A 27,511-nucleotide genomic window follows, 5' to 3' on the forward strand; every position below is an offset into this window, starting at 1 on the left:
TCTTTTAATCTTCAAGTTGTTGTTATTCTGGCAGGAGATAATGTATCAAAATTATGGAAGACGAACTTAAGAGTAGGTGTAGCTGAAGTGTGCTGCTCCTTCCCCTGGGCCCTGGGAACTCTGCCTCTCTGCTGGAGGGAGTGCACTGTATGTAAGTCCTGGTTTGTGTGAGCTCCCTGCACAAGCAGATCAGGTAGTCAAGGGCACACATCATCAGGCTGGGGTTTTGTTGCTGTCTTGTGCTTTTTCATCAACTGGGGAAATGGATTTAATGGTGCTGACATCTCTGAGCTGCTTGGCAGTGTATGGGTGGAAAGCACGATGACAAATTTAGATGTTTCAGTGTTACAGTATGTTGGCAGGGAAAGGCTGAGGTTCAACAGACTGAAAAATAGGGTCATCGGTTCCAGCATTACCTGTGTGTGTATTCTGGGTGGACAGCACTGAGAGCTGGAGTCAGCTGTGAAAGCCAGAGTCAAGGGGAGCCTGGGAACAGTGGGAAAGTAGTGGGACGTCCTGGCCTTGCTTGGTGTCTATGTGCTGAGAGAAGGCTGAACTCATGAGACTGTGAGACAAGCATGAGAAAATGCGTGCACACAAAAGCTTCCTTGTGAGCCTTGTGGCTCTGCTATGGGATAAGTGCACTTATCCTGTCTCACCAGGAGAGGATTTATGGGGAAACTACGGTTATTGCCAGCTTCCTGGTGGGTCTGGATATAGGAACACCATCAGGTCCGCACAGTTACACTGGTGACAGTGGCCGCACCCAAAGCCATCACAGGGAGCTGCCCTGCACAGGACAGGCTGGAAACAGTTCCAGCTCTAATGTTGTTAGTGAGACCTTGGGTGTAAACTGTTTAAAATCTTTTGTGATGAGGGTGGTAGTGACACCCAGGGACAGGCTGCACTGTTCCTCTCTTGGATTTCAGCATCCCCTAATTTCCCACAGACTCCTGCTGGTGCATCCGAGCATGCAGGAGCACACCCCAGACCAGCCCTAAAATCTGCTTTCTTTGCTGTTGTTAGCATCACACGTTACCTAGCCAAGCCAAGGAGACCTTTTCACAGCCTCAATGATGGTCTGTGAAATGAAGGTCCTGGCACACCATGCATAAGGCAGGCATGCATTTGCAGAAGCACAAATACTACAACTGGCCTGAAGGAAACACTAATCAAGTGTGTGTGTGTGAGAGAGAGGACTAGAAGAAGCAGATGGGCAATGATTAAAAGAATGGTCTGTACAAATGTAAACGACTGCAGTGAAACTGGGTAAATGCTGACAAATGTGGTGTTTGCAGCGAGCCCAGCAGCCTGCACTCTGATAAGCCTCACTGGATGGTTGACAGCAGAAGGGATGGGTACTGATAAAGCTCCCATGCAGACAATGACTTGGAAAAAAAAAAAAAAAACAAACATGCCCTGATAGTAGAAGGCTGACGACAGAGTGACAGCACATCCTGTGTGTTCCTCCCACAGAAGGAAGGTAGACTGTGAAACTAAGGTTCCTGGAATGGAGCAGGAAGGCACTGAGCTGCCACCTGTCCTAGGGCTCTCAGGGGATGAAGTGAGAGAGATTGAGGCAAAGGGATTACACTGTAGTAACTGCTAGCTACTAAAGATGGCAAAAGACCTGTGCAAAAAGTTGTAGATTGCCAGCGAAGAGGAATCCAAGAGATGCAGTGAGGACTTTGGCATCTGGCACCCTTGGTGGCATCTAGCACCCTTGGTCCCATCTCACAGAGGATTCTGTCAGAGCAAGCTCAATGACGGTGAGTACAGGGGAGTGAGTGTGGTGAGAAAAGGAGTGTAGCTGAAACAATTTTTAGAAATGCGTGCCATCTTCCTGTTCCATAAGGTCTTGCACTGTTGCTACATTAATGTATCAGACCTACATTAAAATCTGCTCCATTCTTAAACGAGAGACGTGAACCCTTTCTTCAAAACTGGTAAGCTCAGCAGAATTTAAGCTTCTGGTTTAGTGTGATGAGTGGTACAAAAACATAATCAGGTCCAAACTGAGATGTGAGAGGTTCTGAGGGCTGAAAATTACTGGGGAAAAAATATCAGACAAAACAGGAGGGTGAAGAAAGTTGTCAGATGCTTTCAGTGATGGAAAGTGTGAAATTGAAACTACTTGCCAGACTTTTGCTTTCACCATTCCCGCCCAAAGTACACTGACCTTCCACATATCTATGTAAAGGGTGAGCAGGTCATGGCCCAGGAGCAGACCCACTGCTGAGAATTATCTGAACAAGAGTGGTGTGGACGCCCAGCCAGTTTATAAACAGATTTGAAAGCTTGGGCTCCCACATCTGCTCTGAGGAGACAGCACCATAGATTTCTCTTTGCAGAGTTCCTGTGCCCCTCCTATTTTTCTTTCAGCCTGCAAGCCCTCATTTCCATACTTTGCATCTCTTTGCGACTCCCCGTCTCCTGCTTTCAATTACCATTATTGGCCTGGTTAGCATCTGAAGCTCGTGTTATTTTTCTCATGTTTATCTTTTTCCAAGTTTTATTATTTCCTGTGTAGGGTGGTGGTTTTCCTAGATACCTTGGACATTATTTATCTGTCCTCCCTGGCTGTGTGGTTCCTCCCAAGGAATTACAATGCAGTTTGTCGCTGCTGCTTGAGGCCTTTGTTCCTTCATCCACACCAGCCTTATACTGAACATTTCAATGCTGCTGTTCTAACATCTTGAGTCATCTTGGTATGTCGCCTTGTGCTCTTTTACACAGCTTTCAATCCACTTGATAGAATGCCTATCCCAGCCAGTTTTAAATTAAAAAATTGTACATCACAGATCTGTTTGGGGATTTTTGTACTGATAATTGTTGGAAACTTTAGCTCAGCTTTTCTCTGCTATGGGTAACTGTTAAACAGAACAGTGTTTTGTTATTTTTGTTCTACTTCCCACCCAACCCCCCCCGCCCTTGAGAAATGTTATCAAAGGAAAAAGTCTGGTAAAGTATTCAGGATTGGCATGGTCTTATCTGAGAACTCAGCTATCACTGACTGGTATTGTTTGAGACAACACTCACGGTTTTTCTCTCTTTATCCTGTTTCTACCTTGTCCCAGAGGAAAGCATGTCCTGGATCGCAGAGGTGGACAGCGCTGTGTGTCACTGCTTGGCATTCTGTGGTGATAAAGTTGAGCACTGTCAGTCTTCCCAAATTCTAGCAGAAACCAAGAAAAATCTGGATGCAGCATAAGTTAGTGCTCTCTTCTTCTGGGCTAATCTGCTCTTATCAGGCTATTTACCTCACAAGTCGGGCTGTTCTGCTGACTCAGCATCACAAGAAGTGATGCCAGGGCAGCTCCAGGCCACACTGAAAGAACTACAAAGGAGACCGTTAGAGTCACAAGTTTCCTCTTGAGTTGATTTATAAATGGATTTGTTTTCTTCCTTCCTTCTTTGTCCCTGAGATGTTAATAAATAACCTTTTCAATGTCCCTGCTCCTGCAGGAAACATGAGGAAAGAAGCCTGTGCTCATGTGAACACACTTCAAGGGCTGCAGCTGGGTGGAGGATCCTGTGGCTGGAAGATGGGCTCTGGCTTGAGCTTGGGACCTCCCATACCCAGAGAGAGAAACGCACTGCGAGAGGGTGGGAAATGCAGTGGTGGTAGGGAAGCAGCCGACCTGGAGCTGCTTTTTACATAAGCCCAGGCTTATGTTCCTGCTGCTGTGTTCATCTTGACAGAGCCAACTGGCAGCTCTTTGCCATGCTACAAATCTGTCCCCTTTGGACAGGCTACATCACAAGCTTGTTGCTACTTCTGCTGAAGCAACCTCTGTTTTGTTGGCTTTCAGCAGTGGAGAGTGATTTCTCTGTCCCAGTAAGGATCTTCGGATACACAGGCTAGAGCATGAAGTCAGAGCTGTAACATCCCTTTCCTGGGCCCAGTCTCTGGAGATGGCTGGGGACTGCTCAGTCACCCAGAAATGGGGTTGGTTAGTGCCTCTGCAGCAGCCCCTGTAAATAACACTGACAGGGCAGCTCGGGCACTTGTCAGAAAGATGCATTGCTGTGACAGCCCCCTGTCCTTGTTACCACAGTGTGCCCTGTGCTGCCTTATCCAAAATATTTCACGGTTGCATTTTGAACTATTTGAGGCAATGGCTTTGGAGGAGTGGTGGGATAATGAAGACATGTAAATTGAAGGCCAAACTACAGTTTGATTATAAATGTGTTTTCTTTCCTGAGGCTAATTCTCCCTGGGATTCACTACGTGTACAAGTAAGAAGTAATTTGAACTTTGGAGACTTAACATCCCGTGCCAGGTCATTCATCCTGCAAAACCCCTTTGCTGTTTTGTTCCATGTCTGTGAGGCTCCAGCACTTGTAAGGTTGCTCTTCCGACCATGAAAACTTAAGATTCATATTTAACTCCTACTTTTGATTACCTTTGCAACCTCTTTTAAAAGTATTTCTTCTTATACTCTGGCACTTTGTCAGGGTCTGTGCCCTGCAACAGGCTTTAGTCCCATGTTCTTCCCATTGGTTGTCCTGAAAAATACCACAGGGTAATTTGTTTCCTGCTATTTGAAATGGAAATTGTAGCAGCATGAGGAACAGAGCGTGATATTCATGCCAAATATCATGAGCTGAATTCTCCTCATGGTTTGTGGGAATCCTAGTTATTAAAGCTGACCTCTGAGAAGTCAGTATATTTTTCCGAAAAGCCTAGGCAGTGGATGTGCTCCTCAGTAGGAGATGAAAACTATCCCAGCTGTTCCCTGTCCTGTGTAATGAGGAAGGAAGATACCAGTGTTGACAGCTGGAGATAAGGGGGCAAATGTGGAAGTGTTTAATGAGAGATATCTTTTTTTAAAAATGCATGCAGCTTTAATCTTGGCTTACTGAAAGGAGGCAGCAGGCTGCTGCCCTGCCTGGATAGCAAGAGGCCTTTCACTTCATCTGCTAGAATTAGCTGCAAAGGGAAGGTCCTTACAGTTTTCCCTGCTGCAAGTGCATGTTAAGGGAGGAGGAACTCACCTGGCATCTTGCAGGCCTGAGAGATGCTAATCTAAAAGTGCAAATGCCTGGGCTGGAAGTCACACCTACAAGACGTGCAAAATCTGTGTGTGGGCAATATCCCATGCATAGATGAGCACAGGCCATCCCCAGCATATGTCCCCACATGTGGACCTGCGGGGAGATGTGCATGATCTGTTCTTCCACATATGTGGCCTTATCATAAAAGGGTTTTGCCAGTGGCTTTGCTGATGCTGCACCAGCCTGGAACAGTTTGTGCTTCTGCAGTTGGTCTCCAATGGTTTTCAGTCCTGAGTGGGAAGTGAAACTTCAGGAGAAAAGCTGGTTGCTTTGTTGTGCAGCAATACTCGGGAAGCTCAGGGTCCTGATGGCCGCAGCAGTGCTGGTGGCAACTCTGTTCAATCACATGGAGCACTTTGGGCAGCCACGTTGTTTTTTGGAAGCTGGGGAAGTGAGCCCCTGAAAGCGGTAGTGTTGCTCAATGCAGTCACAGAAATCTGATTCAAAGAAAAACATCCTTGAGACGTGACCAGGGGCTTGGCAGTCTCAGCCCCTTCAAGGCAGGGAAGGTCAGTGGAGAGAGCATACAAGGAAACTGGTCCCTACTGGGAGGGTGTATTTTGACAGCTCTGTAATCACCTGAGCACAGAGCTGTGGCATGGCACGGGGTCTGCATGTGTGTGTGGTTGTTTTCCCTGCCAGAACCTCCCATCAGGATAACAGTATTTACAGTGCTCAGGACTTTGTGTTTTCCAGGAAGTTTCTGAACTTGCTGGCCCAACGTGGGCATTGAAGCGGGGGAACGGTTGTTCTGAAGGCTGTTTCCTTTCTTTTGCCATGGCAACTTCTACATCCCCCTGGCGTGGGTGGCTGATGGGGCACAGGGAAGGGTGGGCTGTTCTGGGTTGGAGATGTGACTCACGCATCACCAATCTTCCTATTAAAGTGGCCCTGCTGTCTTTAACAGCAACAGCAATAATTAAATAGTTGTATACAATAGCTGTCTGGGTCTGAACTGGAAATAAGTGACCAGATTGGGTAAAGTTTGGGGCCTGTTACCAGCCAGGATGCTGGAGGCAGAGAAGGGCATGACTGTCTGTAGGAATGAGGAAAGCTGATAAAATGGTGGATTTTAGTGGATGACACAGTAATTTCTCAAAACAGAGGGTGACCATCTCATAATTTGCAATGTGTTACTTCCAGCACAGGGGAAGTGTATGTTGGCTCCAATATAGAGAAAGAAACATTGAGTTAGAAATTATTGTACAAGTAATGCATGCTGATTCTGTCTCAACAAATATAATCTAGTAGCTCTTAAGAGAATTTATTTCCACAATTTAAAAATACTTGAGTTGAATCAGTGAAGTATTTAAAATAGCCAATAGAGATGCAAATCAGAAGCAGCTTGTTCACTTCTTATTCTCTTCCCCAAAAGCCTTAACCCAACAATTGAAAGTTATGCTAATTGGAAAAATAATAGCGTATCTAAAAGATGCACATTTGGGGGGTGGGGAGGGGAAGTTGTAATTAATGTAAATTTCAAGTTGGAAAGCACAGAGGATGGTCTAAAGAAGCACAGGGGGGAAATTGTGGCCAGAAATTTAAGATGAACAAAGAAGAATTTAATGTATTGAGCACAAAGAGAAGCCTAGCAGCACCACTGGCCCATTGCAAGTCAGCATATTAGAACTATCAATAATAACAAAACTGAAAAGGTGTCAGTGCTTGATGCTTCTTCTTTCCCTGAAAGAAAAACAAATGTCTTCACAACATGTGATAACCAAGTATGTTCAATAAATGACTTGGGTGATAAACTGGTTGGGAGGAAGCTGTCTTGAACTCACTGAATATTTTCTGATGAAACTTCAAGCTTTGTGGGTAATGTCACTAAATCTTCTCCAGTTAAAATAGCTTTGAGGGGCTGATGGCAAATGAACACCAGAAGTTGCCTGGAAGGAGACTGATGTAACATAACATTTGTTTCTTCTGATTTGAAAACCTTTGATGTGCGAGTCCTAAGGAACTAAGCAGAAACAGGGAACAGGCTTAGAAGCCCAGGAAACATCATATAAATGTGAAAATTAACTGTCTAAAGGTCACCATGTCAGCGATATCCTGCTGCTTGTTGGTTGTATTTGTGAATATTATCTCTGTCTGACTGATAGGATGTAAGCCAGAAGAGTATCCTCCTGTAGAGAGACTATTTAATGAACAGGCATAGGGAAAGCTTTGGTGGGGACAGAAGGTAAGGCAAGGGCCTTGCAGAGCAGCTGGGAGCCCAGTGCTGTGGGAAGGTCTCCAGAGGGGAAATCTGCTTTGTGCACAGGTTGAAAGGGGAATTTGTCAGTGGGGCAGCCTGGGTCACAGGGGATCCTGTCCAGAACCCCCTGAGCATCACCCCCCCAGCAGTAAACCCATGCCGCAGGGCCAATGTAAGCAGGGCCGTGGGACTGCCCTGAGCACAAAGCCCCTCTGTGCCACTTCCGACTGTGCGGGCGGCTGTGGAGAGAGGGAGAGAAGGGGCCTGTGTGCTGTCCGCTCCTTTGTGTATGCCTGTGTCTTGCTGCTGCTGCTCAGCTCTTGCAGCCTCTAGCACCCGCCAGCTCTCCAGGATTGCTGTGTGCTTTTCTTTTTTCCAGGAAAACCGGGCTCCTAATGTGCCCTGTGCCATTTCCCAGGGTCATATCCCAGTTAGAATTCTAAAGGGAACCAAAGGATGCGGTGCTCCCACTCTTAAGCAATGTTTTACATACGGATAGCATATAGCATGGTGGTTGCCATGGCTGAATTAGGTCTGGATGCACCCTGACGCTTTGCTGGGGGAAAGAGAGAACAGATTTATTCAAATGCAGCTGTATACCATGAGGAGAGCATATACATTGCATTGGCCTTTGCTAACAGCATGGCTTATGAGTGTATCACGTGTTTTTTTTGCTAACTCCCTGGTTTCTGAACAGCGGAAGGAGAGCTAGAAGAAAGTCTGGAAGCCAACCCTGCTCTGAGGCAGGATCAGCTACAACAGCACTGGTAAATAGAGACTTCATTTGTCTGAAGACAGTTAACATGTCTCCCTTGCTCTTCTCCTTTTAAACTAAACACAATTCCTTCAATCTTTCCCCACAGGTCAAGTTTTTAGACTTTTGATCCTTCTTCTTGTTCTCTTCTGGAATTTCTCCAAGTGGTCTACATCTTTCTTGAAAAGCAGTGTCCAAAATTGGGCATAGAACTTCATAGGAGGCTTTACCAGTGTTAGATGGAGGGAAGTTATTACTGCAGGCTGCCATAGCTGTAAGAATGTTTTCTCTGGAAGTGCTACTTAACCAGTTACTCACCACACTGACTTTGGGCAGCAGCTGTTTTCTAAATTTGTTCTTGCCCTTGCTAAAGTGAGTTGGATGTTTTCCCCAGGCTCTCCTCTATTTATCAAACTTATTTTGAATTCCAGTCCTGTATGTCCGTGTGCTTTTGCTCCTAGCTTGGCATTATCACAGCTGTAACAGGCACGTTCTTTGCTCCATCTTCCAGCTCCGCAGCACATGGCACAGCCTTGTACAAGCACCCTGCCTGGCTGCGCAGCCTAGATCCAGACGAGTCTGCTGAGATTTGAGACTTGTAGGGCTGTGTGATTTCACAGTATCAAATGTCTCTGAAAGACACCATCCAAGAAAACCCATATTACATTGTTTGTATTATCAGCTTCACTGATATTTCAGTGTTTGTACTTCAGCACTTTTAAGTATTTAATCTGGAAAAACATTATGCAGTAAGTGTGTATTTATAACTGTACATAACACCGCATGGAGGGGCAGAGATCACATCAGTATTTAGACCACGGTCTTTGCCGTATGAATAATTAAAAGTTGGAGCAGAGCCTCCCATGCTGTTCCAAATAACAGCTGTAAAAAGTGATGTGAAATCATTATCTGGAGCTTGAATTCCAATTGCAACATATTCTGTGCCTTGCCCTGATATTTTGAAATAAAACCTCTTAAACCAAAGTAATTCATTTACTGTACGTGTTTGCATATATATTTTAAGACAAACCTGAGCCTCTAGCCAGCCTAAGACTTTTCTAATATGTTGGCCTGAAACAAATGGCTTACATTTTCTTGCAGCAAAATCTTGCTAAATAACTTGGACAAGAGCATCTTTGAATGAAAAAGGCAGATGAAGAATGGCTAAGATGTCAGATGGAGACAGCCAACATTTCAGAAAAGGACTGATAAAGGAAGCAGTAGGGCTCTTCTAAGTGTTTGTGGACTCAGATGCTTGGTTGTGGTGAGTTTGAAGACAGGAGTGCCTTTTAGTTAAGTGTGCCTCAAACCTGATGTAATTTCAGCAACCTCAACAAGCATGCAATTGAGCCTGGTAAATGTCATGACTACTGAAATGCTCTTTTCCCTCAGAAGGTGGATAATGTGCGTACCCCCACCCACCCACCCTGAAGAACAGCAGCACTGACTGCTTCCATCTCCTTTCCCTGCCATCGCCATCGGCAGAACTCATAGGCATGAACTCCCACTTTAAAAATACAGCGGCAGCAGACTCATTTCAATCCATATTCTTCTCATTTCTCAGTCTTCAAGTCTGCCTGTGTCGGTTTGTGATGGGTCGTAATGCTTCTCAGCACCACACTGTGTCTCTGATACGTTTAGGTCCAGGAGCTCAGCAGACTATATTCCTATTTGCTGGGCTGTGATTCATAGAATCGTAGAGTATCCTGAGTTGGAAGAGACCGGTAAGGATCATAGAGTCCAACTCCTGGCTCCACACAGAGCCAGACTAGCCAGAGCATGTGACTGAGTGCATTGTCCAGACACTTCTTGAACTCAGCCCATCTTGTGCTGTGACCAGTTCCCTGGGGAGCCCTCTCAGTAAAGAGCCTCTTCCTAACATGCAACCTAAACCTGCCCTGTAGCAGCTTCATGCTGTTCCCTCGGGTTCTATCACTGGTCACCAAACTGGAGATTGGCGCCTGCCTGTTTGCTCTCCTTAGTAAGGAGCATGAACACCCAAAGCTCTCCCCCAAAGCCTGGACATGTGCTCAGGAAACCTCTAATTGGAGAGACTCCCAACAGGCTGCCACAGCAATGTGGGTGATCAGCAGCAGTAAAGGTAGCTGCCAGCTGACGGCCAGGTTTTCTCTTGTCACTCCAAGCCTCGTGGGCAGCCGGCAGTGTATCCCTTTGCTTGCAACATGAGGTGCAGCTTATTTAACTGAATGTCATCAAATGTGGAGTTGATGGGGTTGCACAGGAGAGGCGCTGGGTTGATTTAGCACTGGCTGTGATGCTAAACTTTGTTTAAGTGGGGACCACAACATCTCCTGGTGAAATGGGTACACTGGTGTGCAAGGGCAGTGTCTTTGCATTAAGGAATGCTTAAGCAATATAAAAGCAGATCATTCTCTACACAAGGAGGAGATGCTGGATTGTTCAGGTAGATGCAGAAGGCTGGAAAGTTGAAAATCCAGAAAGGATCGTTGTTTATAAATTAGTTATGAAAATTAATTCCAGAAGAATTGAGAGTTGTGGAGGCTTTGATGCCAAGGTGGAACAAAGACAGAGGGGATAAACTGGCAATAAATAAATTAAAGCTGAAAATGAGAATGTTTCTGACTGTGCAGAGGTGTGCTGAGAGCATAAAGGTGAAGAAGGGAAACTCTTGTCAGTGTGGCACCTGCATGGTGGAATTGTGATGGACTTGGAGCACAGCCTCTTGTGATCCCTTCTGTAAGAGGCTGAGCATGAGCATCCAAGGGGAAGAGCGAAAAACTTCAGCTGCTGTGCATAAACCAGATCTGTATTTGTATTTATTAGCAATGAGTCACAGTGAGGTTATCTGAACTGAGTGTGGCTTTGGACTACACACAGCTTCTCTCCTTTTCTGCTTGACAGTCGTTAACCCAGCCTTAGCCTCTCCTTACGGCATCTCTAAAGGCAGCAGTTTGCCTGATTTCTTTTAACATTTGTTCCCAAGTCTTGTTTGGTGAGAAGAGTGGGGTAGTGGGCAGCCTTGGCTGTGAGTGACATCTTCTGGCCCGCAGAGCTGCCAGTGATTTACCGTGATTTCAGCTGGAGGAGCGGTTTCCTATTTGCCAGGGACATCCTGCTTCCTTGCCTTGACACAGAGCGGCCTCCCACGCTGGTGTGGTCCTTCCAGGGTTATTCACCGAGAGCAGCAGGGTTTCCACAGCAAAACTGCGGTTAGCTGGGGCAGCTGCCAGCGTCAGTCGCGGCTGATAGCTAACTCCGTGACAGCAAGGCTGTTAGAGCTGTTTGTGCTACAGGACCTGCACCGATTGCTGGATGGAGTCCATGGTAGCCCCTACAAAAAAACCAAAGAGACCAAAATTAGATACAGACTGCGACGCCTGAGCAGCTGGGCTGTGCTCCAACATCTGGAGAGTGCTTAAAGCCTTTGCAGCCAGGCAGGGCTCCAGCACCAGGATGCTTGGTCAGAGCTTTGGGGTGGGGAAGGAGAAAAGCAGTGTAATTTTTATGCCTTCTTATGGCCTTACTTTATGATTTTATCACCACTTACAGCAGGTGGTATGGGAGAAAGCAGAAATCTGCCTCTGGCTGGGTTCTGGCTGGGCACGTGCCTGTTTCGTCTTTAGCTGAGGCTACTTCTACTGCTAGTAGAAGAAAAGTTCTAGGGCCTGGCAGTCAGAGGTGTGAGAAGATCAGATACTGACCCACTTGGAGACTGAGAAGTGTTTGGCTGGCATTCTGACGTGAATGTGGTCTGCAAAAGAGCTGGAAGAGTCTAAGGAATAAGTTAATTATTTAGCCACTGCAAAACCTGCAGTTATCTCTAGAACTAACTGATGGAGGTAACCAAGTGTACAGAAAAGGCAACTTGTTTAAACACCACATCTTTCTGAGCAAATGGGAGGTAAGCTTTAGTTTAATTTCATTGAATTCTTTATCTAGATTTGTCGTGTTGTGATTGTGGTTTAGTTTTTTTGATAATCAAGTATTCAAGTCTGTGCTCTTTGAGTGCTGCTTGGAAGGGTATTGTTTTGATAAGATACCTCCTGGATTGTGCTTATCACTTTGTACTTGTATGAAATGTTTCAACAAAATTCTGCTTGATATCATTAGAGTTCACACAGATGGATGTTCTGGTGTGGGATACGGCAATGAGATCATGTATTTATAACCCCCAGAGTCCTGAAAAATGCTGACAGTAGTGAGCTGAAATTCAGCAGGCAAAAGTCATGTTCAGGGTTAAGGAAATAAAGTACCTTGGAAAAAAATGACTAATCTCAGGTTGCAGGTGGGATGCAGACAATTATCATTATGCCTCTGCCTACAGATGAGGGATTTCTACAGCTGTTTGTTGGAGTGGTCCATTAGAGTGAGAAAATTGTTCCCACTTTGCTGCTAATGCTGCTGCTTTCAGCATGCCTGCTGAAAAGTTACAGCAGATGGACAGAACCCATCACAACAGGAAGTTTGAAACTTTTAGAAAGGATGCAGTGTTTCCCATCCTTTGCTTCTATGACAGTAAACACCCAACAAAGCTGTTAGTGGCTGCATCTAGGCAAGATCTGAGAGTAAGGGTGACAATAATTACATGGATGTGTTGCACAACTGTCAGCAGCAGTTTCAGTTTTCAGGCATGCTAGCTTCATATCTATGCTGAGCAGCAGATTTTGCATTATAGCATCTGTTTTTATTCATTCTTCTAGTGTTAAAATGATTTTTTTTTTCAACAGACGTGCTCAGTGTTATAACCTGAGCCAACTGCTCTCTCCAATAAGAACAAAACTCTCCCAGCTGTCATGCTCTGCTGTTTCTAATCACTTCTAGCCATGAGTTTAGGGGCCTTTTTGAATAAAGCTGTATGAAATGCATGCTTACCTCCTGCTGTCTGGTATGTGCACTAGACTATTTTTTAAGCTGCATTCTTGGCAATATTGGCAAGCATGCTGAGCCTTTAACAGGCACTTGCAAAATGCAAGCATAACTAGCTTCCAAATTTCAGAGTTAGCCTCAGCAGATTTACACTTGACCATGATGAGAGGGAGCACAGAGTTACAGGTCAACATTAGGTTTCCAATGGACCTGCCTGCAGGGAGATCTTCAAAACAAATTCTCTTGGAGCTTTTAGGATCCATTTTCTGTAGGTAGGTGGGAAGATGTTATTTGTCTACAGTTAGAGACTGCCAGAGTTGCATTGCTTCCTTTTACTTGGGCTAACCTCTGAAAATAACTCTGGGATTTTGGGTCATTTGTAAGGTTGGGTAACATTTTGTATTGTTCTGGTACCTGGGGCTCCTTTCATGTGAAACCAGAGTGGTTAGGACTGTTCAGAACTTGAATACTTTTCATACTTGCATGTGTGATGTGAGAGGTAGTGGAGGCCCCATCTTTGGAGACATTGAAGGTCAGAGTTGATGAAGCTCTGAGCCGTCTGATCTAGTTAAAGGTGTTCCTACCTACTGCGGGGAGGGTCGGACTAGGTGACATTTAAAGGTCCCTTCCAACCTAACACATTCTAAGATTTTATGTGGGATGCCAGGATGGATTTGGAGCATTGATCCAGTATCACCTGAGGACTGGAGAATGGCCTTGGGAATGTAAGTTCTGGCATGCAAAGCAGATTTTAAAAAATTCCATCTTTACGATCTCTCATGTGTGTATTCTCACAAATAACCTTTCTACCTGCACTGGAGATCATTTTTTTGATTTCTAACAGGACCAGAAATGTGCAAACCAGAGGCACAGAGCACATAAATCTGCTTCACTGAGTTGCATTTACCTTATGTTCTTGGAGCATGAAGATAGTTCTGGTTGCCTGTACAGAGGTGTTGTCACCCTGTATGACCCATAACATACTTCTAAGCATCTCCTGGTGTATTTTTCTATAAGAAGAGAAATTAGTACCCATGCAGGCAGTCCAACAATCAGTGGGTTCAGTGTAGGTAGAAACAGATTTCATGTTGTAGTGAGAGCATGTATGACCTCTAGAGCCGAAGCTGGTCGTCAGTTGAAACTGTTGAATTTACAGCTACGTTATAAATCTGGAAAGTACTTCTGCTGATTCCCTTTTGAGAGCTTTGTGTGTTATACGATGGTATCTTGTTAAACAATACCTAAATTGGCTGATTCTGTGTTGTGAAGTGAAATTTCTACCATGAGATATATGAAGGAGAATCCAAAGCAGGAAAATGCAACAGACAGCATCATGGTAGCAAATAACACACGCAGGTGTGTGTATTTAAGTTTTCAAAACTCAGATACCATATGGGTTGTGAATTATTTCCATCAGCTATAAGTGGCTCTTTTTTTTTTTACAGAATCCTACTGCTAATCATGGATTTTAAGCCACAAAAATGTTAATTTGTTGGATAGGTCACCAAATTTATCAGTAACAGCTAAGGAATCCAACTGGTACAAGATTTTCAAAGTGTGTGTGTTTCAACCACGTTATGCCAATTCTGCAAATACAGACTATTAATAATTTTCTGGTCTTTTGAAAAGTGACATCAAAAATCTCTATATAGATGTCTTGGATACCCTGTGGTATTTTCTATATAGCATTACCATGGTACAGGACACCAGGGAGGTGTTGGAGTCTCCATCTCTGGATATATTCAAGACCCGTCGGGATGCCTTTCTGTGCGATATGAGCTGGGGAGCTGCTCTGGCAGGGGGGTTGGACCCGATGATCTCCCGAGGTCCCTTCCAACCCCTACAATTCTGTGATTCTGTGATTGTGTGAACTGCCTGCCACGAGCTGGAATGTTAGTGTTAAGACTTCCTATGTGCGTAACCAGTGATGAGAATGTTTTAAATTGTTATAAACAGTGTAAAAACCTGAAGCATGAAGTATGCTAGGACAAAACGCCACAGGGGTTAAAGCTTTTGAGTTCCAGAAGTTCATGGTGTTTATATATCAAAAGTCTGTTTTTTCAGCTTCTCAGTGATTATTAAACCAGATACGGAGCTATGGGAGAAGCTGGTGTTTGCCTCATAGAGATGCTTTTGCTATACAGTTGCTCAGTCAGCTGCAGGTATCTCAAGGACAGAGAAACCATAAGCAGCATCTTGAAGTCCTCTTTCATCAGCACTTGGCACAAGGCAGCCCATGGAGATGTGCACACAGTCTGTGAGAGCAAATCTGCAGGACACCAGGGCTGAGCTCTGCCTCTAAGAAATCCCACACAAGGATGTGGAGAAGGAGATGGGTGTGGAGATGGGAAAGGGCTGCAGAAATGTGCCTGAAGACCTTTGGATGACGTAAATTGGGCTACTGCGATTCTAACGTCCTTTTTCTGCTCTAGTCACAGGTACCAAACCAAAGATGTCCTGGACAAGGAAGATTCTGTTCATCCTGGGATTCTTCTCTACTTTGGCTGTAATTGCTTTAATTGCTGTAGCAGTGACCCAAAACAAGCCACTTCCGAAGAATGTTAAGGTATTCTACCCTGGGGCTCTTAAAGGAAAGCCAGCCAAGCTGGGGGGTTAGGCATGCATGGTGCTCCAGGATACGTTGCTGCCCTTGTCTGGCTAATCTGTCCGACTTCATGCACCTCAAGCATTCCCTTTTACATCTTCATGTAAAAACAGACACAACTTTGCAGGGGATCATCTCCTAAGTACAGTCCCAGTTTCACTGCTTCTCTCCTCTTGTAGCCCTTTGTTGGAAGCTTTGCACCAAATCGAGAGTAATGATACACAACTGGCAGATAGCCTGTTTGTTCCCACTCCCCCCTGTGTGCAGAGACCAGAGCACGCTGTGTCTGGTTTGGTGCTTCAGGTGCAATGATGCCTTATGTTTTGCCCACAGTATGGGATTGTGCTGGATGCGGGGTCTTCCCACACTAACCTGTATGTGTATGAGTGGCCAGCAGAGAAGGAGAACGACACTGGGGTGGTGCAGCAGGTGGAGGTGTGTAAAGTCGAAGGTAAGAGGAGAAAAGGGAGCTGTGGAAGGGGTGTGGGATGAAGAACAGATAATGCAAGCAAAGGGTGGGGGAGGAGAAATCTGGAGGAAGAGACCAATAGTGAAAACAGTGTTACATCTGTGAGCTAATGTACATCCCACCACTTCCCACTGGGACCTATATGTGCCTAACATTCCTGGGAGGAAAGTTGATCCTTTTCCCTTTGTTTTTAGGGCGTTTGGAACTATGTGCTTTTTGGAAAGGACTACACCAAAGTGAACTTAAATACATTAAAGTGTGTTCATGCACCCTTGCTGAAGTGACAATGAACCTCAGGCAACAAGAGGGGAGGGCATGGTTTGCTCTTTTTCAAGGCCCCTGTACAAGCTAGGCACTGGGCTTGTGGACAAAGGTTGCACAAGTTGTGCATGTCATGGTTTATTTTTTATTCTGCTTAATGGTATGTAGTTATTGAATGGTTTAGGAAGGCATAAATTGAAGCCCAAGGACACACATGACAGAGAACGCAGCAGACCATTGTTGATCACTGTGCTCTGAGGCAGGAGGAGAGGGGTTGTCAGGGCCTGACTGGGTCTTTGCAGGCCCGTCTGCAAGCTAGGGGAGAGCCATGCTCTCAGTGAGCTGCTGCAGTAGCTGCCTGATGCTGCAGCACACCATGCCACAAGTAACACTCTGAGCATCTGGCAACCTGGAGCAAACACAGAGTGAGCTTCACTGCTGCTCATGCTGTCCTGGGGCAGTCTGTTCATTGGGGAACACATGGCAGGAGAGACAATGAATTTTTCTTTGAGTTAGTGTGGAAGGGGTGGCTGCAAAACACTTGGTGATGTAGTGTGCTAGTACAATACACAAAGAACTGACAGCATCTTCCCTTGGAGGACAGAGCATAGTGAAGGGTGAGGGATTTTCAGGCACAGATCCAGAGTACAGAAACAGACATGAGTCTGCAGATGTCCAGGACAACACTAAGCAAACAACATGTCTTACTGCAGCCCTCATAGCTAGTTCATAGCCTGCTTCCTGGACAGTAGGTAGCAAGTGTTGCACACTGTGGCCATCCCCACGTGCAGTGTGTTTAGTTGGTGCTGTAGGATTTCTAAAACTCCTTAGAAATGGGTTGGTTGAATCTGATGTCACTGCCTGTCATAGTGACATGGTTTAACATGATTGCTTGTGACAGCACTGTGGGGTTATGCTTGCAGGTTGAGCAGTGAAGTGTCCTGATTTCTTGCAGGCCCTGGGATCTCAGGTTACTCCCATGCCACAGAGAAGGCAGGACCCTCTCTGGCGCAGTGCCTACGACAAGCAGAAAAGGTGATTCCCTCAAAGCAGCACCAAGAGACACCTGTCTACCTCGGAGCAACTGCCGGCATGCGGCTTCTCAGGTACTGCAGGGCTTGACCCCTTCTCCTGCAGCACTGTGCCTGGGACCACCATGGATGCTCAGTGGGGGCTTCTTGGGCAAAGTCCTTGGAAATGCTGCCAGCTCACACTTTGCACAGACACTGTCTTCTGCCACTGGCCTCTAAGACCGGAGTCTCCTTGGGCTCGTCCCCTGCTAGCCCAGCAGGTCCGTTTCCACTCACTCCTACCTTTCATTATCTCCAGCACCTGCACATAGCCCGGAGATACTAGGAGGGTAGCAGTGCCTGTTATGCTCGGGGGACATCCCCCACATGGGGGGGATACTCAGACATCCCCCATAGTCTGGTATTACGCCTGGCCCAGGATTTTTGAGCAACTCTCAGCATACCTTGATTCAGCTTTAGACCATCAGAGCTAGGGTAACTTTATAATCACATCCTCCTTTAATTCCAATTTGTGATTTTCATGAGGATGCTCCAGACCTCTTACCTGGCTGGGACTGGGAGTTCTTCTGTATGTATTGCTTGGGAAATCTCTCTGGGGATACCAGAGGGTGTAGATTTCTTCTGTAATGGTGATAGCAAAGAGTGAGAGGGATTGCACTGTGGAGATTTCTACCAGAGCACATGCTCCAGGAGAGCAAGAGTGCTCTGGTTTCTGCTCCAAGTACCACTTTCAGCTGCAGGGTCTGTAAGTGTCAGAGCTGGTGGCACCTGTGCTGTCAAGGTGCGAACGGGGTGGATGCAGCCAGTTAGAGTTGGATGTACCCATATGAATGACTGTTCTCTTAGAATTAACATTTGGTGGGGAGTTGCAGCATATCTACTCAGAATAAAGTCCATAGGCTGCAGACAACTGTCAGCCAGAGTCACTTTGTTCTTTCTTCCATTCATCCAGCTTGGAGAACAAAAGTGCAGCTGACAAAGTCTTGTCCTCAGTAGAGAAGACACTACTCTCAGCTCCCTTCAGCTTCCAGGGTGCCAGAATCATCAGTGGTCAGGAAGAAGGAGCCTATGGATGGATCACCATTAACTACCTGCTGGGCAATTTCAAGCAGGTACTGTATCAATGGCAAGTCTGTATCTGAATCATCAGCTTGTAGCACCTTGTAAATCGTGCTTTGCAGGAGGGTGTCACTGGTACTATCTTCCCTTGCAAGCCATTTACCAGACATCAGGAAGTTGCACATCTTGCCTCAGCATTTGTTGTGAGTACATCCTAATACCAGTAAGTATCAGGATGTACCACTGTAGTCAAGCTTAAAGCGTTGAAATAAAACATCAGCATCTTTGACCAATTTTGTTTGGGTACAGCATCCTCATTTCGTTATCTAAAACACCTCTGTGCCTGAAAAGTTTGACAATGATTCTTTTCTGTTGAGCTTACAAATCATCTGGGAGCTGAAACAGTAAGTTGACTGGTTTTTTGCATAACAATTTTATTAGATTTTATATTCTTAGTCCTCCTGCTAAGGCAAAATCAGACTTCTGCTTTTCCAAGCCTGCATCTTTCATGCGTCTTGTTCCAGCTCTCATTTTGTGTCCTCCTCCAGGTCTTCCTACCTTTCCTATGTTCTGTGCTTCTGCTTCTCTCCTCATAGGTCTCTCTCTTTTTTTCCTCCCAAATAAATTTTCTCCATACCTTGATATGTAGTTGGTTTATTTTTGACTTTGTTTTGTTATTCTGTTTTTTTTAAAGTCTGGATGGAAAAGATTTCTACATTCCCTGAAACTCGTAAGTGAGACATCAGGAGCACTAGACCTCGGAGGAGCATCAACACAGATTACCTTTGTACCAAACGAACTCTCTTCTGGGTCCCCAGAGAACCTCCTCTACTTCCGTCTCTATGGCAAGAATTACCAAGTGTACACACACAGCTTCCTCTGCTATGGGAAGGACCAGGCTCTGCAACAGAAACTGGCCAGGGACCTACAGGCAAGTACATCTATCTGCAGGTGGAGATCCCAGACCCTCCCAGCTCTGACATACCGGTGCTGTAAAAGTTACTGTGTCCCAGCTAAACGTCTCATCCCTTAGTCTGAGTTTGGCAAATGTCATTATCCTCCCTAAAGACTGGGCAGATGCCCAAAGAGATGACAGTCAATGTTTTCAAAAGTACTACCAATTTCAGAATTTAAGGTGTCTTGATTCTTGGACATGGGATAGCAGGAACACTGTGCTTGACAAGTACTCAGGGGAGGTGATGTTTCACTATCTCTGAGAATCCCAAATCAACAGTAGCTTCATGAGGTGTAGATGAAGTAATATTCCCAGGGTCCTACAGGGAGGCTGTGGCAGTACCCACATCTCCCACATCACAGCCAGTGCCTCATCCCTTTGAGCTGATGTGCATAAGTCGGTGTGATGTTCTGTGACAAGTGCCTTGTGGCAATCCTTCCCAATGGCTCTTTCCCAGGGTAGAACTGTAACAGTTTGCTTTGATTTTCCTTTCAGACCGTGTACAACAACAGCCTCCTTGATCCATGCTTTCACCAGGGGTATCAAAAGACTATAAATATAAGTAACATCTTCAAAACCCCTTGTACATCAGCCAAGAAAAAGCAATTCCCTTTCAGCCAGCTGTACTTAAAGGGAGAGGGGGATTATCAAAAGTGCCGAAGAAACATCAAGACACTCTTTAACAAAACCAATTGTCCTTACTCCAGTTGCTCCTTCAATGGCATATACCTACCTCCATTACAAGGGGATTTTGGGGTAAGCCTTCACATTCTTCAGAATATCAGAAGAGCAGAAGCTCCGGGTAATGCTAATGTGTATTCTCTATGGCTGGGGCAGGAATCATTTGCAAGGTGGCTTTTTGGACATGTAATGACAAAAGTAGCGCTACACCTGCTGCGATGAGAGCACATGTAAGAGCTAACCCAGTAAATACTAGTCTAGCAGTACTGCACTGTTCCCATTCTAACCCATCTCCTGCAGGCATCTCCTTGGGGTGCTCCATTTACTGATTCCTTTTTCAAGCAGCCCTTCCTGAGGGCCAGGGCCAGAGACACAAGAGCCTGCTGCAGGCCATGCCCAATACACTGCTCCTGCCAACCTTGTCTCATGGGGTCAATGGTGGTTCCAGATCTGAAATTCACCCAGAAGTGTGTGAACACTACTGAAACCAGTGAGCTCACCAGATGTGATGAGGACGCAGTGCAAGCTCTGAACATGTCATGTGTAACACCACACTCAACATCAGTCATAGAGCTGCAAGACTTCATTGGCTGTGAGGCTTTCTGGGTCAACTGTTAATACTCCCTTGCCCTATTCATAAATTACCCCTTACCTATCAGCTATTGACCATGGTCAGAGATGGGTTTTCTGGACTTCAGATTGTATGCTGGGGCTGTGTGCACTCCTTACAGACCATCACCTCTGCTGTTTGTGGCAATATTGACTGCATGCCCATCTTACTCAATTGCCAAAATGGCTTCACAGTTGTGGCAAGCAAAGTTTTCACCATGTGCCACTCTGGTACCGGTGCACAAAGAAGAGGGATTTTGCACTAAATCCCTCTCCTCTGTGCAAAGCAAAGTTTTTCTGTCTCCACCTACCTTTTGGGGTCCTTAGCTCTCATCAGCTCTGAGAGGTGTGTCTCAGAATGACATTGCTCTTGCAAAAATACCTACTTTTGTCTCTGCTATGTTGCTTCTTATATTTCATTTATTTACATTATCTGTAAATAAAACTATTTTCTTCTGTAGGATTTTCACCACCCTATTCATGCTGAGGCCCAGTCAGGTTAAAATATTCTTTCTCCTTCAGGCTTTTTCTGCTTTCTACTTTGTGATGAACTTTTTGAACCTGACCAATGAACAAAGCCCCGTTGCCCTGGACAAAGTGGCCAGTGCCATTGAGAGTTTCTGTGCCCGGCCTTGGCATGAGGTGAGTGGCAGTGGGCTGGCACTGCCAGGTGGCAAAAGCTGCCGGTATTTTTCTGTAGGATAAATCCTTGGCTGTAGCTTCCAAGGCAAGAGGGGAGTGATCCCCCCCTGCACCTGCATGGGATGTTCAGGCACAAGCTGGAACAGCGGTAAGCTGTGTTTAACTGGTGACCTCCTCCTTCCCTAGGTGCAGACAGCGTATCGCCAAATAAAGGAGAAGTACCTGAGCGAATATTGCTTCTCTGGAGTCTATATCCTCTCTCTGCTGGAAAACGGCTATGAATTCACTGAAAAGAACTGGCAAAGGATCCACTTCCTTGGAAAGGTGTGTGTTCATGGTGGGGAGGGCTCTACCCCAGCAGGTAACTGCCACCTCTGCTACACAGCCTGAGCCTTTCTCTCCAGGGGTGCCAATGCCCCTGCAATGCTGCAAGCAGCCCCCACACCTCGAAGCGCTGATCCCTCTCCTCTCCCATTTCAGATTGGCAGCAGTGATGCGGGCTGGACCCTGGGCTACATGCTGAACCTGACCAACATGATCCCAGCAGAGGAGCTTGCTGGGCCCCCTCTTTCCCATGGCAGCTACGTGGGGCTGATGGTGCTGTGCTCCCTCGTACTGCTGTCCAGCCTCGTGCTTGCCTGCCTTCTCTACCACAAGCCCAAGTGCCTGCAGAAGGGGATTGTTTAGGAAAAGCCTTGAGGGGAGAGGGGCCATGACACCCCATCCATTCAGAGCTAGGAGACCCCAGCAGAGCAGGCCATACTGCAGAGCCCCTCTCACCTCTCACTGAAGCTACTGACTGTGTACAAGAAGGGCATTTATTTCTCCTGACTCACACTTGCACTGACAGACGTTGGGACATCAGGCTCTCCACCTCTCCCTGCCAAGGACAGACAAGCGGGTGTCTCCTCCTTGAATGGGTCGTACTTTCATTCAATGAAACTTTGCTGCTTGTTGGGTTTTTGCCTTGTACACAGCATTATAAAGAGAAAAGCAGCAGCAATCTTTGGGAGCCAGTGCTCCTGCAAGGGTAATCTCAGGGCCATACATCCCACTGAGCTTTTGGGAGCAATCACGCACAGGGTGATCCTGCTGCTACTCTGATGAAGCTGTTCCCGAGAGCCCTTCCCACGGGGAAACTGCACCAGCACACCTCCACTCACCTCCCCGTGCCCTGAATCCTCGCAGCTCTACAGCTGGGTACGGCCACTTGCACCCAGCTGATCCCCAAAGGCTGGCCAGGCTCCCAGATTGGCACCACTCTGGGACACAAAGGGATGAGGATGAAGAAACTGAGCATGCTGGTGGTCATCAGCCCTTAGCTGATGTGTCTGGCAGCTCCTTTTGCAGGTGGCAAGAAGCCTCTTTCCCACGTCTTCCTGATGTTGTTGCTGGACCAAAGCTGGCTCACTGTTAGGCTGAGCCTTTCCCATGTCCCTAGGGTACATCAAGACACAAGTTGCTGGCCGGGCATTGTTGATTTTTTTTTAGGAACAGCTCAAAATGGCCAAGGATCTTTGACCAGTAGCGAGTGCTTATGCCTACAGGGACTCTGGTGTGATTAGTGTGCCTACAGGTATACACCCACTAAAGCAATCCAGTGTCACTGTGCTGATCATACAGCAGCCTCCAATCTAGGGAAAATGTCTATTAGGTCATGTTCTTTTATAAATAGACTGCTGGCAGCAGTTAACGAGCAGGAGCATGCGCAGATTGAACCACTCTTTCCACCAGCAAAATCAGCGAACATTTGCCTTTCCTTCCCTCATGGCTTAGGCTTGTCCCATGACCCTAAGGCCCAGGGCTTCTGAGTGCACATACTGAAGCCCATCTTCCTGCATGCAGCTAGGCTAATGCCTCTGATCAGGTTTGAGAATAAATTTCTTTCATTTTCCATTCCTTGGTCCAAAAAAGGAGAGGTAAGTCAGAAAACCATTTTCATAAAAATACTTGGAACACTGGTGCCTGTCTACCTCCCACAAAATCTCAGAAATCTCTTCTCCTAATGACCTGTAAGTGCTGGAGGCCAAAAGAAAGCAGATAAGTATGGCAAACATACACCTTCACCTGTTTTCCCAAGCAAAGCTGTAGAAGGTGTGGAGTGGGGGTCAGGACATGCAACCTCCAAAAAGCCGCCTCCTTTAGCAAGCACAGCTACAGAGCTCGGGATTTTCATGGTCTCCCAGCCTGTCCATCTGCATAGTGCAGGCTGGATCATGTGCCACAGTTATTTCTGCTTAATGCCTGGGAGTAGGAGCTGTAACATCAAAGGACAGGTAAAGGAAAAATCTTCCCTGTCTTGTCGTAAGATCTTTGGGCAGTTCATTGTTCTTCCAAAAATCTGTGTTATCTTTTTGCTCTAAATTAGCTGGCTTCAGCTTCTGTTGGATCTTGTTCTGCCCATTTCACAAAGACTGAGTAACTCTCTGCTATCAAAATCCCTTTCTCCTTGTTGGTGCTTGCAAATCATCGTTGTATCATATTAAATAGATTGATCTTCAATCTGTAAAGTGCTCTGTGCTGATCTCACTTGTAGCTCTTGACTCCACTTGACCAGAATTCTTTGAAAACTTTTACATCTTTCTGAAATTTGGACACCAATTTTTTCAGCAGCAAGTGGTGGAAGATTCCCTAATAGCGTATAGAAAAATAATATCCTCTGGTTTTGGTCTATATTCTGGTTCTCCATTTGCATACCTCAGGGCAAGGTCTGCTCACTTTGAAGAAAATTTGAGGGCTTTTTTGTCCAATTGGACTAGTGCAACTTGGCCCTTTTTCCAGTCACATATTTCAGAGCAGCCGCTGCCTCACACCATACATCACTGTCTCTTAACAGGAGCCACTTTGCCTTCCATGTGGCTCCACTGAAACACGTGCTATTCAAAGAACATTCCCCCAAGCAAGTGATCCAGGTCCACCTGCAAATGACACTTCCCCACGCTATTTGTCCATTGACCAGTTTTTGTTTAAGCTGCAAGTACAGGGAGATGTTAGAATTCAGCTAGAGATGGAGTCTTCCTTCTTGTTTGTTGTTTTCCGCAAAGATAAGTAGATGAGAGAAGAAGAGTCAGTTTTGCTCATGGCAGGAAGGCATGCATGTGTGATCAGAGTTCCTTTGGGCCCCCAGTCAGCCCCACTTGCAGCACACCCCATGCTGTGCCATCTTCCTTGCATATGGAGTTTTCGTAGCGGAGCAGATACCATGCAGAAGGTCCAAGGGTGAGCTGGTGCACCTTCCCACGATCAGCATGGAAACCTGCAGAACAGTAATTAATCTCCTGAGACCTCCTCCAGGGATGTGACAGCTGCTTAGCTGTGTCTGTGATGCAGGAACTGGCATATCCATTGGGACATTTCAGAAATCGATGCAGAAACTTCATGTGGAAGTTGGTATGGAGAGAAAGCTTGTGTCAGTCTGCTCTTCTGGTCCCTGCCAAGGGTTTATGCCAAAGGCAAGGGCCAAATACAGAGCCTGGGACCTTTAGCAATGTTTTGTATCTTTATTGCAAGTCCCACAGTGTTAATATTGTCAGCTCTTAGTTCTAGAGATCAGCTGGTATCTACGCTTACTCCCTCTTGCCTTCCTTCTCTTGGGTTTTTATTTTTGTTTGGTTTGGGGGAGGGAGGGGGGGTTAAGCTGTAAATGTGACTTGAGTGCAACCTGAAGGCCCCAAACTCAGATAAATACAAAATAAGTTATCTTTAAACCTCATGACTTTTAGACCACGTTTATAGTCAGTCTCTTCAGAACAAGAATTTCTAAGGTGACACCGGATGTGCCATTTACATACCACTTGAGCAGGCTGAGGCTCCAGGAATTTGTTGACTGAAAGCATCCTATCAGGATGAGGCCCTTGCATATCACTGGCTGTGCTTGAACCTTCCCAGAAAGCACATGACTTTTTTCCTCCCCATTTCTCCTGCTGTTGCTGGACTTAACCCCTAAAAGGCTACCTAAAATCTTTGGTCAATGAGTTCAAGTTTAATGAACATTCATTTCTTTGCTTCTGTGCTGTATCTGACCCAGCTGTATTCAGCTCAAGCTGAAATGCCTATGTGAAGACCATTGACAATAGGAATTTCCAAATATGCCAGTATAGTGTGGTATCACTCTTCTTGTTAATGCAGTTGATCTGCCTCACTGATAATTATCTGTGCCTTATTTCTAATTTGGTAGCTTCTGGCTTTAATTTCCAGCCACTAGCTCCTGTACAGTTTTGCTCTTCTGGGTTAAAGCATCTTGTAACACCACATGTACTTGTCTTGCAAATATTTATTCACTGATCAGCTCTGCTGGGCTGCTGAGACTCCAAACCTTGGTGTCTGCTGTTTTGCCACAGGAAGCCCTGCGATGTGCTGCAGCAACGTGGGATGAGTGTCTCTGGTTTGGGTTCAAATTTTTGTCAAGGTTCCTTGCAGGGGGATTTGAGAGCTTTGCAGGGTGCAGGAGCAGCCTGGTCTCTTTGGGACTGATGACTTCCATGAGCTCTCATGTTCACCCAAGTGTCAGGTCTAAGGTGAGGCTGACATTTTCAGGTGTCAGAAGAGAAAGCCTGAGTGCCTGCAGCGTGCTCACCTCTTGCAGAAAACAACTGGTCCCCACCACAGGCTATAAGTACCCTTTGCTCTCCTCCCCAGTACAGACAGCTCTCCACTGCACAGGCTCCAGCTGATTTCTCTGACCCAGCAAAGCGCAGTGGAGCTTCCCCTTGGAAGAAAGCTCTCAGAAGTGGGGCCACCACCTCTGTAGTGAGAGGCTGATTTGCAGTGTTGGTGCTGGCTGAGCCCAGCTTCTCCAAGAGCAGCTCTCAGCTGGACACGTGCCCCCTTCTCATCTGTCCCAATTCCTCTTGTGCTCTGTGGCAGGGGAATGTGCAGGCTCTGTGGGGCTGACAGCTGTATCACAGGGCTCAAGAGCCTGTTCAGGAGGGGCTGGGCAACACACACACAGAGGACAACATCCCCTGCCACCCAGGCCATGCACTTTGTTTCTGCAGCTGAGCTCTGAAGAAATGGATCTTCGCTTTGATGCACGCACAAGTCTCTGTATCATTATCTCAATAAAGACTTCTGAACTGATGCCAGAAACGTTTTTGCACTGTTTTCCAGGAGATAGGAACTCTCCAATAGTGGAATAGAGGTTCTGGCGCAAAACATGGAAAAGTCCTGAGATGGGATTTCCTCTCTGGACAGTTCCCTGCTGTTCTCCTGCGTCAGAACTGAAGTTCCCAGCGGATGGGCAGCATCCCTTCCTGCAAGGAAAGGCACTGGGGTCCTTCCCAGGCTCCAGGCACCTCACATGGGTGACCTCACTCCCATGAAAGCTGCTAGCACCCAAAATCCATCTTGCTTTAGCTTCTCCCTGACTTCCCCGAAGCAGCTTGTTTTGCCCTGCTACTCACTGGATGGCTCCAGTCCTCTGCCCTCGTTTTCCCTCTCCCTGCCCTAGTCAGCATCACTGTCACCATACTGGCCCTTCAACCCTCTTAAGACAGGTGAAGGATGGGGGCCTGTGCCCCTTGTTTGCAGGGCCGTGCGGCTGCCTGCCTCTGCGTGCAGCCACAGCTGTAGCTCTGCCAAGGCAAACATACTTGTCATGGCTCATCATTTTTCTTTCAGCTCACGCTTTCCCTAGTTTGCTCATTCTTATGGCTCTTAGCTTGAACTTTCCTCAATTTTTCCAGTCTTCCTCTGGTAACAATATGACCAGAATGAAAATAAATGCATCAGGTGGAGCCTTTCCACAGCTGGCTCTGGAGGGATCAGCTCCTTCCTGCCTGTGACCCTCTCTGCAGAGTGATGTGGCAGACGGGGCTGACATTCTCATTCCTCTCACTCTCACCACTGTGGATGGCACGTTTCTGCTCGTCCTCTTTCTCCCACTGCTGCAAGGTTTCTCCATCTTCGAACATCTGGGGGGGATGTGTGTGCATGATCCATCCCAGATGTATTAGCTGCATTTTCCAAATTAAGTCTTTGTTTACTTCCTGTACTGTTTGTAAGAGCTGATGTCCTGTATTGTTTGTTTCTGCTTTCATCAGTGTTTTTTAACATGTCCAAACTTCCTATTGGCTTAAAGCTTCATTACATGTTATTTTCCTAGAATGTAGTAAGAGCCACGCCAGGTCAGATCAGACAGGCAGTGCCTTGGTGCTCATCTCCAGCTGCATGATGGACAGTTAGGGATGGGGCATGATCCTTCTCTTCTAGCCATCAGGTGTGTAGGAAACTTGTGATCACGCAATTGCTTCTAGATCTGCATAATTAATAGCTGTGGATGTCCCAGTTCTGAGTTCATCCTATTCGCTTTTGCACTCATTTAACTTTCAGCTTTGACGA

At 46.3% G+C, this 27,511-nt stretch overlaps 1 protein-coding gene across 1 annotated transcript in view; it reads left to right on the forward strand.

The window, feature by feature from the left end:
* ENTPD1 (ectonucleoside triphosphate diphosphohydrolase 1) overlaps nucleotides 1-22,113 on the forward strand; it is a 30,557-nt gene extending 8,444 nt beyond the window's left edge. The window contains exons 2-10 of the mRNA XM_084265255.1: nucleotides 15,293-15,426; nucleotides 15,799-15,916; nucleotides 17,151-17,301; nucleotides 18,179-18,338; nucleotides 18,980-19,216; nucleotides 19,736-19,996; nucleotides 21,053-21,172; nucleotides 21,359-21,496; nucleotides 21,653-22,113. Coding sequence (XP_084121381.1) covers nucleotides 15,293-15,426; nucleotides 15,799-15,916; nucleotides 17,151-17,301; nucleotides 18,179-18,338; nucleotides 18,980-19,216; nucleotides 19,736-19,996; nucleotides 21,053-21,172; nucleotides 21,359-21,496; nucleotides 21,653-21,859 — 1,526 coding nt within the window. The 3' untranslated portion in view covers nucleotides 21,860-22,113. The remainder of the gene's footprint in view (nucleotides 1-15,292; nucleotides 15,427-15,798; nucleotides 15,917-17,150; nucleotides 17,302-18,178; nucleotides 18,339-18,979; nucleotides 19,217-19,735; nucleotides 19,997-21,052; nucleotides 21,173-21,358; nucleotides 21,497-21,652) is intronic.
* Nucleotides 22,114-27,511: the final 5,398 nt, after the last annotated feature.

Source organism: Gallinula chloropus, assembly GCF_964237585.1.
Source record: "Gallinula chloropus genome assembly, chromosome: 5".
NCBI classification, from domain to species: domain Eukaryota; kingdom Metazoa; phylum Chordata; class Aves; order Gruiformes; family Rallidae; genus Gallinula; species Gallinula chloropus.